The sequence below is a fragment of the Nicotiana tabacum genome, chromosome 8, assembly GCF_000715075.1.
Source record: "Nicotiana tabacum cultivar K326 chromosome 8, ASM71507v2, whole genome shotgun sequence".
Lineage (NCBI taxonomy): Eukaryota > Viridiplantae > Streptophyta > Magnoliopsida > Solanales > Solanaceae > Nicotiana > Nicotiana tabacum.
In genome coordinates this window covers 28,231,890-28,249,011 of record NC_134087.1, presented here as the reverse complement: position 1 = coordinate 28,249,011, position 17,122 = coordinate 28,231,890, and the positions used below count along the sequence as shown (strand labels likewise).

Here is a 17,122-nt window from a genome sequence, read left to right as displayed (position 1 = left end):
TCTATACCTAGTGTAATATGAAATAACAATACATATATAAGCAAATATTATTGTTAATTAAAACGTAAAATAAAAGCTAGACATGTTTGAGGCTAATGATCGATTTAAATCGATTTGCTCACATTGGCACATGGTGCTTTACAATTAGACTTCCATTTTAATGCAAACACCTAATAATAGTAAACTTTTTTCCTTTACACCTTACATGAAACCTTACTGGATTCAGCTATTATAAGAGGCAGAAGCTGGCCATGATAAAGTTAGCGCTTAATCTAATATATATTTGGTTATGTTGATAGATATTGATATTTCCCACATAGTTCCATATTTGCAGCTTTATTCCATTGTAATTATAACTAAATGACTTAAAAACTTCATGGAGCAATGCCTAGAAAAGGTTCTTTATTAGTTTATGGTAGTGTCATTTGATTAATTTCATAGGTATTACATGTCCCGTTTTGTTCATTTCCAATTTTTAGTTGGAACTCAAAGACTCAAAAACATCATAGTTCAAGGGCTATGGAAGGTTCTTTCAGCTAATTCTGTAATGTGAGAGCAAATGTTATTGCAGTAAACAAAATTAATCGTTGGTCCACAGCCAAACCAACCAACCATACATTGAACTAAACAAACCAACCGAATTGTAGTGCTACATGATCACGAACGAACTCAGAGAATTACAATACGTAGATTGAACTAAAAAAACCAACCGTATTGTTGTGCTACAAGTTTCTTTATCTAAATTCACGTCTGGTTGCTACAAACGAAAACCAAGTGTGAAAAGGGTCTGGTACAAGTTTGGCATTTGTATCACTTCATCTTTTCTTCCTTGAACAAAACATGACAATTCACACGAGGATCAAACTTTCTAAATTCAAGTTTCGTTTGACTCGTTTGAAGCTTTTTGGTCTTCTTCTTTACATAGAAAAACCCAGTTCCAGCAGCTGAAACGAGCCTCACGAATAGAGCTCCAGCCTTCTTCTTATCACCCATTACTTATCTGGTAGAGACAACCAAAACAGATGAAAATTTGGTCTTCCAAAGATGTGCAGAACTAAATAGTTGAAAACCCACCAATAATCAAAAGACAAGCTAAAAGAAAACTTCAGATAGTGGAACATAATTTTTAGGTTAGTAGGTTGGCAATGGTTTGAAGGAGCTAATCAAGTCTGATGGACAGAGAAATTTTAGAGTTCGGCAAATCATTTGATTTTCATTCCAAAAATCTGTGAGCCTACATCCGAACTTGCACAAAAACATGTTTGAAAACTTTTCTTCTATACCATAACCCAAACAACAAAACAAAACCAGCATTATACCAAAACTGTTTGCTGGTCCAAAATGAGTTTGTCTTTCTTTGCTTTTGGTTTGCTTGGTCCTTGTTTTGACTTAAATGCCATGGTTCATCAACACTAAATCTCGGTAGCAAGAACTCCTTAATGTATATATAGGCATATGAGCACTAGGCGCACAAACTCAGCAGGTCAAATTGGAAGGGAAAAAGTTTGAGCTAGATTCAAGTTCAATAAGGATTGCCTGTATAGCTTGTTCTGGCCTTGATCCAAGCTTACTTTTCAAGTGTAATGACGAAGAAACAAAAGACAGAATACTTGCTTACGAAGATAAGGACGAAGATAAGGAAGATGGAAACTTATATCCTTTTACCATCATATTGACTAACAAAAACAGAAAATTAGCAGTTCTCATGATAAGGACAATCTTTATAGTTCACTCGAGACATAACGGTTATAGTATTCAACTCAGATGTCTTTCCTTTATTTCAATTTTTTTTTTCTTTTTGAAAGACAACAAAGCTTATGTCAACTTAGGCTATGTAAACAACATCTTCAACATGAAATTCAGAACCTCAACCCAACCACCCCTTTCCACCCAACCAACTTATATATCATTAATAATAAGCCAACAATTTTAAAAAGCAAAAAAGTAGTAGTGAAATTGCATGACTAAAACACCATTCAATCCTTTTTTTTTCCTTTTGACAAGCCCATTCACTTCTCCAAATACGAATATTATATGAGTGCCTTCAGGAAAACCCCCTGGGAAGGTTTCTTCTTCTCATTTCATCATAATCAGGCTGAGATGGGTCCTACATCCTATTAGATGTATTCTTTTTGCATCCTTCCACAGTATCACTACTAGTATAAGAAAGAATATCAAACGCAACAACAAAAAAGCATGCTTCTCCGCAATCATCCACTATCTAGTCTTGCTTAGAAATTTCCCAGTTCAAGAATTTCACTATAAAAAGGTTCTAACCAACTCGTGTTATAGTAAGTGTGAGACTGCATAAGTAGTTCATGTTTGTTTCTTTGACAATTGATATACTTAGATATCATTTTCCTTTGGGCTAGACAAATATACAAAAAGCCTTCAGATATTCTTCAGAGGACATTGTTCTCTCCTAGAAGCTAACCACTCTCCCCAAATCAAGGTTTTGTTTATGTCCAAATAATATGTTGTATATAAATATATGAATTTCACACACACAAATGTAGTTTAGATATGATATTTCTACATCGGAAAACCAGGCAAAGCTTAGTCGTCAAGCCCTTACCCTAATATCTTGTGTTGCCAACAATTTTTTTTACTGAGAAGTGCAATTTGCAGTGATGATTCGCAGATTAGAGTATATCCTCTTGCTTACATACTAAACATACTTAATGGTCAGTAAGTGTCATCGAAACTCACAAATCACAAAGAGTTACTCCCTCCTTTCCAATTATATGAATCTATTTCCTATTTGATCTGTTAAGAAAAGAATGACCCCTTTCTAAATTTAGAAATAATTTAACTTAAATTTTCAATAGAAGCTTTTACAAGCCACACAAATACTCTGGACCCTTTTGACTTGTTTAAGACTACAAATTTCAAAAAAAATTTATTTTTTGTTAAACTGCTCAATCAAATATGTTCACATAAATTGGAACGGAGGGATTAATAAGAAAGAGAAAAATAGAGATAGAAACTAACCTAGAAGATGCGCAGATCAGCCGTACGCCGCCTGCTGCTGTGCCGTTCGCCGCTTGCTGCCGAAAGAGAGATTGGAGAGGAAGGGGGGAGGATGAAAAAATAAGGGTTCTGGCCAAATAAAGAGAAAAGACACAAAATAGTCCACTATCTTTGGGTTTGGACTCAAAATGATCCACGTTCTTTCATCTAGAGCACTAATAGCCCTTAATGTTTGCTAAAGCTGTACATTTTTAGTCACTTCCCCAAAAGTTCCGTTAACCACAGCAGCAATGGATTTGGTGAAATTCATCACTTTAGCCAGCTCCATGTCAAATGAACTGGCCAGATCTTGTTTCTTGCTTATGTTTAACCAGTATGCATATATCTAACAAGTATTATACAATTGGATTTAAGTTCTTTGCACTTTTATATCTTTGGCCGATATAATATCATGACTTGACCAAAAAGACCCAGGCTTGTCTTGCTATGCCTTTGTTTGATAATATGTTAAACTTATCTTTGGTGTTTAGCTATCGACGTCCATTCTATGTTTCTGGTTCAATAACCATCATTAGTAACAAAGTACATGACCCTAAACATGAAAGAATACATCTAAGTAAATCTTTCTATTCTTGTTAGTTGGGGCAAAGCACCGAATTAAATAATTATATTCTGATGCTCTTTTTTCACCGATTCAAGTTCTCTCTTTCAGAGTGAATACACAAGAAATTTACTATAAAAATTGATGTGACACAACCTTTGAAGAGTATGACATGCCTGGCTTCTCTTGATCTCCACCCACCTCCATAGAGACGGGGCAGTATAAATATGATTTTGATGGTTTATATTTTTATGGAACTATGAAGTATCAGTGAGCACCAGTGGTCTAGTGGTAGAATAGTACCCTGCCACGGTACAGACCCGGGTTCGATTCCCGGCTGGTGCAAAATATTTTACCTTTTTTTGTCATTTTGACCTTCTTTTCGATCTCCTTAATGGTTAGATACTCTAGAAGCTCTGGTGCATAGTTAATCAGTTGTCTTAAGAACTGGAAACATACATATTTTTTCCATTAGCTCAATTAACTTAGGTATCAAATAAAATTAAGAAAATGGAAAAATGCCTTGGTTTTGGTAATAACATGAGAATATGAGATGGGATAAAGGATTTCTTTTTCGACTATATTTCACCAAATACAAGCTACACAATATCTAATAATAACATAAGTACCTAGTAATTTTGTCCATCAAATTTAAAACAAAGGAGGACTCAGTTTTGCATAATCCTAAAAGCCAATATTCCTACTAGTATATGTTTGATACAAGAGTTGGTCTAGGCTTTGCATGTCTTGCATATTCATCCCAATATCACTGCAATTATCAGAAGACTCCAATGAGCTTTGTGGTGATGAGCTGGACTTAAAATAATTATAATAATTAGCTGGAAAGGACGATGTCATTAATCCACTAATTGACTCCATATTATTGTTGCTCCATTGAGGATTACTTGAATTGATAAAGCTTTGAGCTAGCTCAGCCTTCACTTGCATTAGTTGAGCCTGCAAATATGCTACCTGAAATATACATAACAAGAAGAAATCAATTTCCGGAACAAGGCTTTGAGAAATTACTACTAGGGCAAAAATATTACGACTATTTGTTTTAATATAAGGGTTAATTTCACGGTCATTGAACCTTACCAATTATAACAGTAAAGTCACAATATATTAAAATAGCTGAACTTTATTATTATACTGAATAAAGTCACTTACATTAATGCGATGAAATTTAGATTTATGACTTTATGAAGTCCAGTGGTATTCATACGTGAAATTAAATTTTTATTTTGTGGACAGGAATATATTTTGGTTTTTATTTTTTATTTTTACAGCACTTGATCGAATATCTCTGCTTTTTGATCTTTGATCTGAATAAGTAGTTTTGAGACGTCAAACATGATGACATTCGATGCAACACAAGAATGTATTACTGATAGTTAATTTCTAGCCATTAAAACTAGCTAACTTAAGAAAGAAATCACTTACTAATCATACTTAGCAAGTTGAAAAGAGATTTTGCCATTAACAACAAGTTGGTTGAGTGGAATTTATGTCTTTTGCAAATATCTGATTTCATGCTTCAAAGATTTAAGGAACACAGCTAAGAATCTGATGAGATATATATTACAATCGAAAGCAAATGAGAAAGGGTAGAGGCGGATCAACAACAACAAACGCAGTGTAATCCTAAAAATGGAGTCTAGAGAATAGTGTACGTATGCAACCTTACCACTCCCTTGAGAAAATAAACATGTTATTTTCGATAGATCCTCGGAGAAACAACATGTAATAATAAAAATACAAGAATAATACTAAAATTACTGGCAAGATGTTGAGTTACCTGCTGTTGTAAAGAGAAGATGTTGGCAACACAACCATAAACAGGATCTTTGATCCTAGCTTGAGCTTCATAAGCAATGGTGACAACAGCATCACAACGATCAGCAACAGGAACATGCAACAACAATTTAGACACATTACTTGCTCCAAACACTTTGTGAATTGCAGCAAATTTAGCAGGACCTTCTTCTGTACAAAAATAAGGTGCAAAAATACAATCAACAGCACATTTTCGCCGTAGAAATTTGCATGCACCACAAGGTGATCCTGTCCCAGTTGCCATTGCCAATATAGCCCAAAATTTATTCAGAAAGCAAAAGAGAAAAGAAGGTAGAAAAAAGAGAAATGGGGCGCACGAGCACAATAGGAAATGATGGAGATGGTGAAATGTAAAGTGGGGCTAAATGGTGGATTTGGAGAAGTCTTATAAGTCTGAAAGTAGGGACATAAAAGGTCTGTGTGTTGGGTTCTAAGGGGACAATTATTAATGGCTTATGCAATAGTCAATAAGAATTTGTTATCCTAGCTAGTTTTTATTATTCCATTTTTATACTATATGATTGCTTCTTAAGCTTATTTTGACGGTGATGTATAGTTTGTGCACATCTCAACTAATTTTAGAGTACTTGTAACCTTCCACTAACATAAATACTGAGCAATTCTATTTACCAATGCCTAAACAGATGGGATGAAATCACCTTTTTTACGCTTCCGCTCGAATTTGCACGTGAAACCTCATGATTATCAACTCACTCTATTGACGATCTAAACTGCACCCTAGGTAGAGATATGTTGGGTTCGAAAATAACAAGGCGTCATGCGGAAGCTTACAATTACAAATCTTCAATGACGATAAATCAGACGATAAAAGAGCTATAAAAACACTTTATTATATGATATGGGTTTGGTCAATTGATTTATACATGATAATACTAATATAAAAATATATATTTTAAAAATATTCAGTGAGGCCACATATTTTCCTTCGGGAAAGAAATATGTCAACTATGGGAGAGATCTATATTTTCCTTTAAGGAAAAATAAAACAGTTTTTGTAACAACCCAACCCACTAGTGGTATTATTCGCTTTGGGCCTAGGTCCGCACGACTTTAAAATGTGTTACTAGGGTCTAAGAGTTGTTAACTTATATACCTAAAACTCTCTTGTATTTTGCTGATGTGGAACACTCTCTAAAGTCTGGGTTGTTACAATCACCCCTCTTATGGAAGTCTGGGTGTTACAATTATGGTTAATAGTATACACTTCCTTCAAGTAAAAGAATAAGGTAAGAAAATCAGGACAAATTCCCAACAAGGCAGACCTATGCTATACCGAAAGGAGTGACTGGTACCCGTAAAGTTCGATAAAAACTCTATGTACATATCTTTAGAAAATAGTAATATATTAGTAATGGATACCCTTAATTTATGCAAGTAAATTTTGATTGAATCCAAAACTATATTCCTAACCTTCAAATTCTGGGTCCGCCTCTAACTCCCGGAGCTATATGTTCTTAGACTTAGAATGGAATTTTTCGATTAGTTTATTAGTTCCAATTGAAGAAGAAAAGTCATTTTTTCTATAGTAGGAAAAGAATAACATATAGTGACACGGTTGGCGGGGCCGTAGTCATTTGTCATGTTATTTAATTGAACGGTTACGTTTTATTTTTTAATAGCAGAAAATAATTGTGCATGTTTATTTGTTTAAGTATTTTCCCGCCGATCGCCGCACCTGGGAACTGCTGCTTCTTTTTTGTTACTTTCTCCAATTTTATTTTCTTCTCACGTGGAGATGAAGCTTTGCCGACAGCTTTTTTTGACTTTTTTTTTAGTCACAGCTTTGTTTGACTCTTTACTACCTCCGTTATGTGTATATATTGACAGCAAAGTTAATTTTTCATTATTTATCTATTTTAACAAGATAAAGATTAAGTGATTTATTGATAAGGTTATTGTGAATAATTATATATTTTGTAGGTTATCTTCATCTAATAGTAATTAAAATTACAATTGTCTGAATAAGTTAAGCTCTTCGTTTTTCGGTTGGATCTTTACTAATTTAATAGGAACTGCAATAATATATACTCCCTTCGATCCACTTTAAATGATTTTTTAGCTATTTTTATACATATTAAGGAATCCATCTTTTAGCATTAATTAATAATAAAATGATCATATTAACCTTAATTTATTTATTAAAAATATAATAAATATCCCTAGGCTCTTTACTCCAAGGACAACTTTGAAAACAAGAAATTAATTTCTTCTTGATATCTAAATTCTGAAATATCAAATATTATAGACCATAAAAAAAATTAAAATGAACCGAAAGGAGTAACAATAACGTGGATTAGCCACTTTTCAGCACAATCATATGTAGGGGTGTACATGAACCGGGTTGGTTCGAGTTTTCCAATTACCAAACCAAACTAATTATCTCGGATTTTTAAATCTATTAACCAAACCAACAAAAGTCGGGTTTTTCAATCTCGGTTTTTCTCGAATTTTTCGGTTTTCTCGACCAAATCTTCATAGCATAAATTTTATAATTTGTGCTCTAATATTTCTTAGGTCCTAGTAGGATAAAACCATATAAGATGTTACCCAATAAAATAATACAAAATATTGTGAGATGAGTCATAATTATACTAAAACAGTCAACAAATCGTATAAATAAATATTGTTAATTAATAAGCCATAATAAAAATAAATACAATCTAAAAGTACTAAATCATGTTAAATAAGTACTACTAATAAGTACGAAGTATTAATTACATGACTAAATAATATTAAAAGTATGTTATGTATTTTCACTATCTACGTAATGAAAAACTAAGAAAATAAATATCCAATACTATTATCATTCCTAGTATTGAATTGATTTTTTTTTTGTTAGCATTTTAATTGATTTGATTTTGCTTTGGAATTTATTTGAATCACTAACTTTTATGGGCTATAAAACATATTTGACCATTCAAAAGTTCTAAGTCAAAGCTTGAAATAATACATTAAAATAGAGAACTATGAAAAAGGTTAAAAATATTTATAAATTACATTATAATTATTATTTTTATGTATAAAATATTTTAAAATTTGTATACATGTAATGTAGGGTTGGTTTGGTTTCGGTTTGACTTTTTTTAGTTAAAACCAAACCAAACCGATTATGGTCGGGTTTTCTTTTCTAACACCAAACCAAATCAAACCAAACCATAATTGAATTTTTTTTCCGATTTGACTCGAATTATCGGTTTGGTGCGATTTTTCGGTTTCCTTTGTACACCCCTAATCATATGGTTGGGCAAAGAACTGCTAAAAAAACGAGTAGATATCATTAGTGTTGAAAGTAGGCACACGTTGGAGGTGACAAGTGTCTACTAAATCAAATGTTTCTACTTAATTATCTAGGGTGAAAATTGTCATTAATTAAGTAGGTTTACCTACCGTTAAGCACAATTTATAATTTTAATACCCCGTAATCATAAACCCTTGCTTGTAATCTAATTCTCAGACAAAATGTCCCCTTGATTGACTGCAACTATGCTAATTAATGATCAACAAATTTTATTTCCTCTAGCTCGCGTAGGTCAAACTAATCTTCCGTTCTCGAGCAAATTATATATACATTCTTTTTTTTTTCACTTGAAACATAAAATTTCGTTTTTTCCTACCAAACATCTTCTTAATACAAATTAAGTTTTTTAAAACATGCTTAGAAAGTGGACAAGATAATATATACAATAGTTTGGAGTCAGGCTAGATGAATAATTTATATTCAGTTAAAGTATTCATTTTAGTATATTTATCTATCTATTAACCTAGTACAATTCTCCCTTTTGTCTATGCTTGAGACTAATTATACTTTTTGAAACTCATATAAATAAATTTTAGTTATCAAAGATTAGACGGTTGGGGAAAAATAAAAAGGCTAAAGAATAGGCAGTGACCTACCTTTCCAAGAAGAATAAACAATCAAAAAGGGAAAAAACTTACCAGATATTTACACCAAGCAAATAAATAAATAGCATCTATCACTATATTTAAATACAATTATTAGTATTTAATTATGGTTAACTACCTTTTAGTCTATACATGATTAAATATATAAAATTATACTTGATCACCTTGCTATTCCCTTGTGCACTTAACGGCAAGTAGATTGAATAAAAATTGTGAATCATTTTTATCAATTCTTGTGGCCAAAATATTCCAATAATTTTTATGGGGTGATAAGAAGTAGAGAATTATTTCTTTATTGTCATTTACAAATTTCCTCTTTTATAATACAATCATTTATTTCTTATGGCCAATTTTTTTCAATAATTACCTGCTCAAACTAAGTGTCGACCAACCATTAAAATAGAATACATTTTGAAATAAAAGTTCCAAGAAGCAAAGCTCTATTTCACCAAAAAGATTCTTGGTACCAATCTCAAGAAATTATATCCCCCTCACTTTACTTTTCTAGCTTTAGATGTCACATGTTTTGGAGGTTTAATTACTTTAGGAAGAAGGGTGAACATAATTTTTTTTAGTTGTAGGTGATTGAGGTAGTAATTAATATCCCAATAACGGAGCTAAAAGGATCGGCGAACCCTTTCGCTGAAAAGTTATATTGTGTATATAAGGTATCTTTTTTTATGTATATATACTAGAAGTTAGAACTTTTTTTGCTTCTTTGTGTAGTTACCTTCTTCTTTTTTAAATTTTCTTGGTGAAAACCATACCTCCGACACTGTTCGCCTTCGTTAAATCAGGTATACTTCGAGCTCATGACAAAATGCATAGAAAGCAAAAGAGCTAATTTAGTCGAGCGGCAAGTAGCAACTTTGAAACTTCTTTCGGCATTAAAAAATTGAGAGATGATGAAAAGAGATTTTGGTAAGTTGTTTAGTATAATATACTCCACTAATTGAACTAAAAAAGTAATTATTTGTTGAAGCCATTAATTAAATAAGTGCATTATGGGTGGGGGTTTTTGTTGATGGGAATCAATTTCAAGAAGGCAAGCTCTCACCAAAAGGTAAAACAATGACCAAGAAAAAGAAGAATGTTAGAAGAATCTAGAAGCTAAGGTGAAGAACAGAAGAAATGAGGATGAGAAAATGAAAATCTGATTCTGTATCTCTTCTTCAATGCATGAGCACTGTACACACACATATATAGAGAATTCACAATTTGAACTTTATGAGTTCATTGAGTTACTAAGTTCGAAATTTAATTTATACATATTTAATAAACTCTTAATACATATATTGTCTCATCCAAAACTACTGCATTAGACTAATGGTGTTGTGCTGCACCTAGTGCTGCACTGTGGGCCGGTCCTGAACCGGATCGGGCCGGGCCCGCGGTCTTAATGGGCCTCACGGGCTTGGTGGGCCGGTCCTAGCGGCCCCTTAAAGCCCGCGGCGGGCTGGTCTTCTTTGTTAAGCCCACGAGCCCGGGACCGTTTAGCCCGGGACCGGCTGACGGGCCTGATCCGGGCCAGCGGGCCTAACGACTATAATTTAAAAACTTTTTTTTAAAAAAAAAAAAAATAGCCCAACGGCCATATTTAAAAAGTAGCCGTTTGGGGATTTTTTTGACCGTTTGGTAGTTTCTAAAATAGTCATTTGGCCCCCAAACTTTATATAGTTACACTTTTCCCCATTTCTCAACTATAAATACCCCCTCATTCTTTCATTTTTATTCACCAATTCATCAATATCTCTCAATCTCTCTACTACAATTACTTAATTTATTGTTGAAATTTCGTGAAAAATTGTGAAGTTGAATTGAAGTTTTCAAGTGTTCAACGATTTTCAATTTTCAAGAAGTTGTTCGGCAATCCGGTAAACTCGTTTAAACTCTTACGTTTTAAGAATATATTTTTGTGTGGTTTAGATTGCATAATTATAATTAATATGGCATTTTCTTTGAAAAAAATATTTTGTAAAGGAAAAGATAAAACCGGTGAAAGTAGTGGCCAACCAACTACCCTTCCCCCGGCTCCCCGACCTAGAAAAGATAAGCAAGTTGAAAGTAGTCGCCAACCTAGACGTCCTCCTCCTTCCGTAGTTCTTGATAGTGATCACCCTTGTTTTCAATTTACCGATAGTGAATTTTTCCATAATGTTGCACCAGGTGAAAGATTAGATGATGAAATTATGAATGCTCTTTATCCTAATGAAACTATCTTAGAAAATAATGAGGAAAATGAGGATGATGATGAAACCCAAGCACCAGATTTAGATGATACACCTACTAGTCCTCTTAATAACCCAACTGATGCACCGGCCGACCCACCTATAGAAACTCCTACTTTTAATAAAGAATCTGCTAAACGCCTAGAAACATCATTAGTTTGGAATTTTTTTACTCAAGTAAGAGAACAAAATCAGGCTAAGTGTAAAACTTGTGGGAAATTAATGTCGCATAAATATACTGGAGACCGTAGTGGCACGGGTAGTTTGATTAGGTACATAAAAACACACCCTAGAGATAAGGCTAGATTTTTACAAATGAAAGAGCAGCTAGAGGGGACAAGTGTAGATTCTGCGGTTAACCCTAGTACAGGTTCAAATCTAGTTCAACCAGGAATTAACACTGTCACCGGAGGTATTTTATATTACGATCCAAATAGAGATCGTGAAGAATTAGCAAAGATGATTACTGTTATGTGCTTACCTTATACTTTTGCTTCTAATCCTAATTGGGTTCATTATATTAGAAGAGTTTTTAATCCTACTTATAAAGGTTGGCCTCGCGCAACAGTTAAGAGTGATATTTATAAATTCAAACATGAATATGAACAATATTTGCGGTATTTATTTACTCATATACCTAATCGGATTTCTATTACTACTGATATTGGTAGAAGTGATAATGATTGTGATTATCTAACTGTTACAAGTTATTGGATAGATGATGAATGGACAATGCAAAAACGCATAATTGCGTATAGAATAATTAATTCACGTCACACAAGTAAGTTTATAGCAAACACTGTTGCAGATATTTTTGCTTTAGCGATAAAATAATGGCAATTTCTATGGATAATGCTTCTAGTAACACTAGTGCTATAGGCATGCTTACAACAACACTAAATCCTGCATTTACTAATATTTTCCATGTTAGATGTATTTGTCTTATTTATCATTTAATTGTCGGTGATGGTATGCGAATTTTAAACATAGAAATTGAAAAAGTTAGAATGGCTCTTAATTGGTTTTTTTATTAAAACCGTAGAAGTAGACTTAGAGAGTATTTTAAAAAATGTGATGAATATGACCTTAGAGAAAGAAAGGTTCCTAAACCTTGCCCGACTAGATGGAATTGTATGTACAAAATTTTAGTATTTGCATATGAATATAGAAACCCAATTAATGCAACGTTTAATTCTCGGGTAGATAGTGAGGATGATGATGAAATGCTTACTACTCAAGATTGGACGAATGTTAAAATTCTTTTAGATTTTTTAGAACATTTTCAAATTGCTACAAATGCATTTTCTGGGCAATATTATCCTACTATTTCAAACTGTTTAGTTTATATTGCAGCACTATCTGATTTGTTTGTTGAATTTGGTGAGGGTGGTGACATTTATGAACTTTCTATAAATGAAATGAAACAAAAGTTTAAAAAATATTTTTTCCCTATCCCTCCTATTTATGGTCTTGCTGCAATGTTAAATCCTACAATGAAATTGGGAGGTCCTCATTTTTGGTATTCAAATATTTATAAGGCTTTAGATCTTTCAAATGAGGAAGTTGCTACACTTGCAGATGCAAAAGCCTCAATTAAAATTAATGCTCAAACAGTTTATAATGCTTATCAACTTGCCTTAGAGCATGCTAGGCCAACTATTCCAACCCCTACTTCGTCTAGCTCACAATCGTCTAAAAGAGTTGCGGGCTTAAAAGCTCTTAAATCTTGGACGGAGTTCAGGGGTTCTCAAGGTGATAATTATGATGAAACTTCACATCTAAATGAGCTTCAAGTTTATTTGTCTCAGGGACTTGAAAAGGAGAATCCAGACGGCTCTTTTGATCTTTTGGAATGGTGGAAGGCAAGGGAAAAATATTTTCCGGTTCTTGCAAGGATGGCTCGGGATATTTTATCAATTCAAGCTTCAACTGTTGCATCAGAGAGCGCTTTCATTCAAGCAAGACTGCAAATAGGTGATCATAGAGCGTCAATGAGGGAGAGCTTGGAAAAATCTGTACTGTTTAGAGATTGGATCCGCTCGGAAAGAAGGAACTTTGGAATTGCAGAATCACAACCGGCGATAGATGAAGCTTATGAAGAAATGATGGCGGAAATTGCGGAGGATGTTGCTTCGCCCGGAAGTGGTGATGAACAAGCTTCTTTTCCACCACCACCAACGCAACCTCCTCCGAACCTTGAAAGATTTATGAAATTTGTTAGAGATACAATGTAGATTATGGTGTACCTTGTACTTTGGCATATCTTCTTTTAGTTTTTTTTCCCTTTTAGTGGTGGTATTAGTACCTTATTGTGCTCATTCCATTGGGGGAAGGAAGACTAAGAAAGATATGCCATTTTTGGTAATAAAAATTATAAGACAAGCCCTTGAATATCTTTTTGCAATATTTTTTGGGTCTTTAACTTGCAATTATTTATAAGCTATAATATATACACATAACATACAATATATACTACAAGAAAATATATAAGGTAATATATACACATAACATACAATATATACTACAAGAAAATATATAAAGTAATATATACGCATAACATACAATATATACCACAAGAAAATATATAAAGTAATATATACACATAACATACAATATATACCACAAGAAAATATATAGGTAATATATACACATAACATACAATATATACTACAAGAAAATATATAAGTAATAAGTTATAGTATATATACATAAGATACAATATATATACTACAAGAAAATATATAAGAGAATATATATACATAACATACAATATATACTACAAGAAAATATATAAGATGATATATATATACATAACATACAATATATACTACAAGACAATATACAAGAGAATATATATACATAACATACAATATATACTACAAGAAAATATATAAGTAATAAGTTATAATATATATACATAAGATACAATATATATACTATAAGAGAATATATATACATAACATACAATATATACTACAAGAAAATATATAAGAGGATATATATATACATAACATACAATATATACTACAAGACAATATACAAGAGAATATATATACATAACATACAATATATACTACAACAACATATATAAGAGGATATATATATACATAACATACAATATATATTACAAGAAAATATACAAGAGAATATATATACATAACATACAATACTACAAGACAATATATAAGAGAATATATATACATAACATACAATATATACTACAACAATATACAATGAAATATATATACATAACATTCTATACTAGTATACTATATATATATATATATATATATATATATATATATATATATATATATATATATATATATATATATATATATATATATATATATATATATTAATATGCTTCATGTTGTACTTTGTTATTAATTTATTATGCATGACAATTTAGTGTTTTACTATTGTTTTGTTATTTTTCTTTTTCGTCAAACACTTTAATAATTAGATTTCTACATATATACTACATATATATTTTTAATATAGCCATGATACTACAAGAAATTGCCTTACAAAAAAAAAAACCCCCGCTAGGCCCACGAGCCCGGCCCGTTTAGCCCAAGACCACATGGGCTTAGGCCCGTCACGGGCCGGTTCCACCCGTTGAGCCCACGAAGCCCGGGACCGCCGAGCCCAGGCTCACGAAACCCAGGCCCCCGAAGCCCGACCCGTTTGGCCCACGAAGGCCCGGGCCCGACCTAGAATACAGTACTAGCTGCACCCAACCCTTTTGTGAAAAGATCAGCTATTTGATGTTTGCTTCCCAAATATTCTAGTCGAATCAATCCCTTCTCGATCTTCTCCCTAATGAAATGACAGTCAATCTCGATATGTTTTATTCTCTCATGATATATTGGATTAACTACAATCTGCATTGCTGCTTTACTGTCACTGAACAACTTTACTAGTGTTGATATGTCAACACTCAATTCTTTTAACAAACTTTCTAACCAAACTACTTTAGCTACTGCTACTGCCATACTTCTGCATTCAGCTTCAGCTGAGCTTCTGCTTATGGTTTGTTGCTTCTTGGATTTCCAAGATATCAAAGGCTCCCCTAATTTGATTGCATGGCCTACTACTGATCTTCTTGTATTTGGGTAAGCAACCCAGTTTGAATCACAGAAGCTGCTAACTGCTCTATATCAGCTCCTCTTTTTAAAAGCATACCGTGTCTAGGTGACCTATTAATGTACCTTACCAATCTCAAAGATGCATTCCAATGTGATAATTTTGGATGCTGTATGAACTGACTCATAACAGGTTTCGACCCACTCAATGTCTTCAAGCAATTCTAAAGCATATTTTCTTTGATTAAGCAGAATCCCAGACGTAGATCATAAAACTTCATTGCCCAAGAAATATCTCAACTTTCCTAAGTCCTTTACTTTAACCCGTTATGAAGGGTGCCTTTAGCTTCTTCAATCGGCTTCTTGTTGCTCCCTGTGATGAGAATATCATCCACATACACCAAGATTATGACAATATCATCTCCAGCCCACTTTGTGAATAGAGAATGATCATAAGAACTTTTCTTGTAGCTTGCTTCTACCAGGGCATCAATGAGCTTGATATTCCATTGTCGAGAAGCTTGTTTTAAGCCATAGGATGACTTAAGTAGTCTGCATACCTTATACTCCCCTTGTTTGTGAAAGCTTTGAGACAAATTCATGTATACTTCTTCAAACAAATCTCATTGCAGGAAAACATTGTGAAAGATCCCAATCTCTTGAGGCTGCAATAGCTATCACTGTTCTCAGAGTTACCATCTTGTCAACTGGTGAGAATGTTTCATGTAGTCTAAACTTTCTTGCTGTATGTACCCTTTTGCCACTTGTCACGACCCGGATTTCCCATCCTCATGAGTCGTGATGGTGCCTACTCGTAAAAGCTAGGCAAGCCAACTATTAAGGTTTTAACCCATTAACAATCAACCCAAACAGATATAAACAATAACTATAGCTAAACAAATGAAAGGCGCGGAAGAGTTATAACAAATTCAAATAATCCAATACATTTCTACCCATGAATCTGGTGTCACAATTTCACGAATGACTAAGATTTTTACTACAAACACAAGTCTGAAAAGAAAGTACAACTGTTCTCGGAATGAAAGAGACAACATAAAGCTAAAACAGGGAAAGAGGACTTTAGGCTCTACGGATGCCAACAGATCTACCTTGGTCTCCCTGGAATGAAGACAACTACCTCAGCTAATCACTAGGTCCGGTACCGAAATCTACACAAAAGAGTGCAGAGTGTAGTATCAGTACAACTGACCCCATGTACTGAGTAAGTGTCGATCCTAACCTCGGCGAAGTAGTCACGAGGCTAGGATGCAACAATCACATATACCTGTGCAGTTAAATCATGTACAAACAGAAACATAGTAACATGAATCAGCAGAATAAGGTGGGAAGAGGACATGCTGCAGGGAATATCAGATTCTAATAATTAACCAACAAAGAGGCATCAATAAAGAAGCATAATGAACATCATATCCATATCAACAAGAACAATGAAACAATAACACGTGCATGACATC

General features: G+C 33.3%; 1 protein-coding gene and 2 non-coding genes across 3 annotated transcripts; 1 reads left to right on the top strand and 2 right to left on the bottom strand.

Annotated features, from left to right (window-relative positions):
• Nucleotides 1–599: 599 nt before the first annotated feature.
• LOC107818750 (uncharacterized) lies at nt 600–3,721 on the bottom strand. Its single transcript, XR_012693904.1, has 2 exons — nt 2,992–3,721; nt 600–1,000 (listed from the first exon to the last, which is right to left on the bottom strand). It is a non-coding gene; the product is annotated as an uncharacterized LOC107818750 (transcript).
• A 124-nt stretch (nt 3,722–3,845) lies between these two features.
• On the top strand, nt 3,846–3,916 carry TRNAG-GCC (transfer RNA glycine (anticodon GCC)). Its single transcript has one exon. It is a non-coding gene; the product is annotated as a tRNA-Gly (tRNA).
• A 204-nt stretch (nt 3,917–4,120) lies between these two features.
• On the bottom strand, nt 4,121–5,768 carry LOC107818752 (LOB domain-containing protein 16-like). Its single transcript, XM_016644805.2, has 2 exons — nt 5,370–5,768; nt 4,121–4,543 (listed from the first exon to the last, which is right to left on the bottom strand). The coding sequence occupies exons 1-2, from the start codon at nt 5,649–5,651 to the stop codon at nt 4,256–4,258; spliced, it is 570 nt and encodes a 189-aa protein (XP_016500291.1). The 5' UTR covers nt 5,652–5,768; the 3' UTR covers nt 4,121–4,255.
• Between the last annotated feature and the right edge of the window lie 11,354 nt (nt 5,769–17,122).

Excerpts from the sequence above, each read along its gene's own strand:
- LOC107818752 (XM_016644805.2), bottom strand. The coding sequence starts at position 5,651 with ATGGCAACTGGGACAGGATCACCTTGTGGTGCATGCAAATTTCTACGG. Across the intron at positions 4,544-5,369 it reads TCTTCTCTTTACAACAGCAG|GTAGCATATTTGCAGGCTCA; the intron begins GTAACTCAACAT and ends TGTATATTTCAG.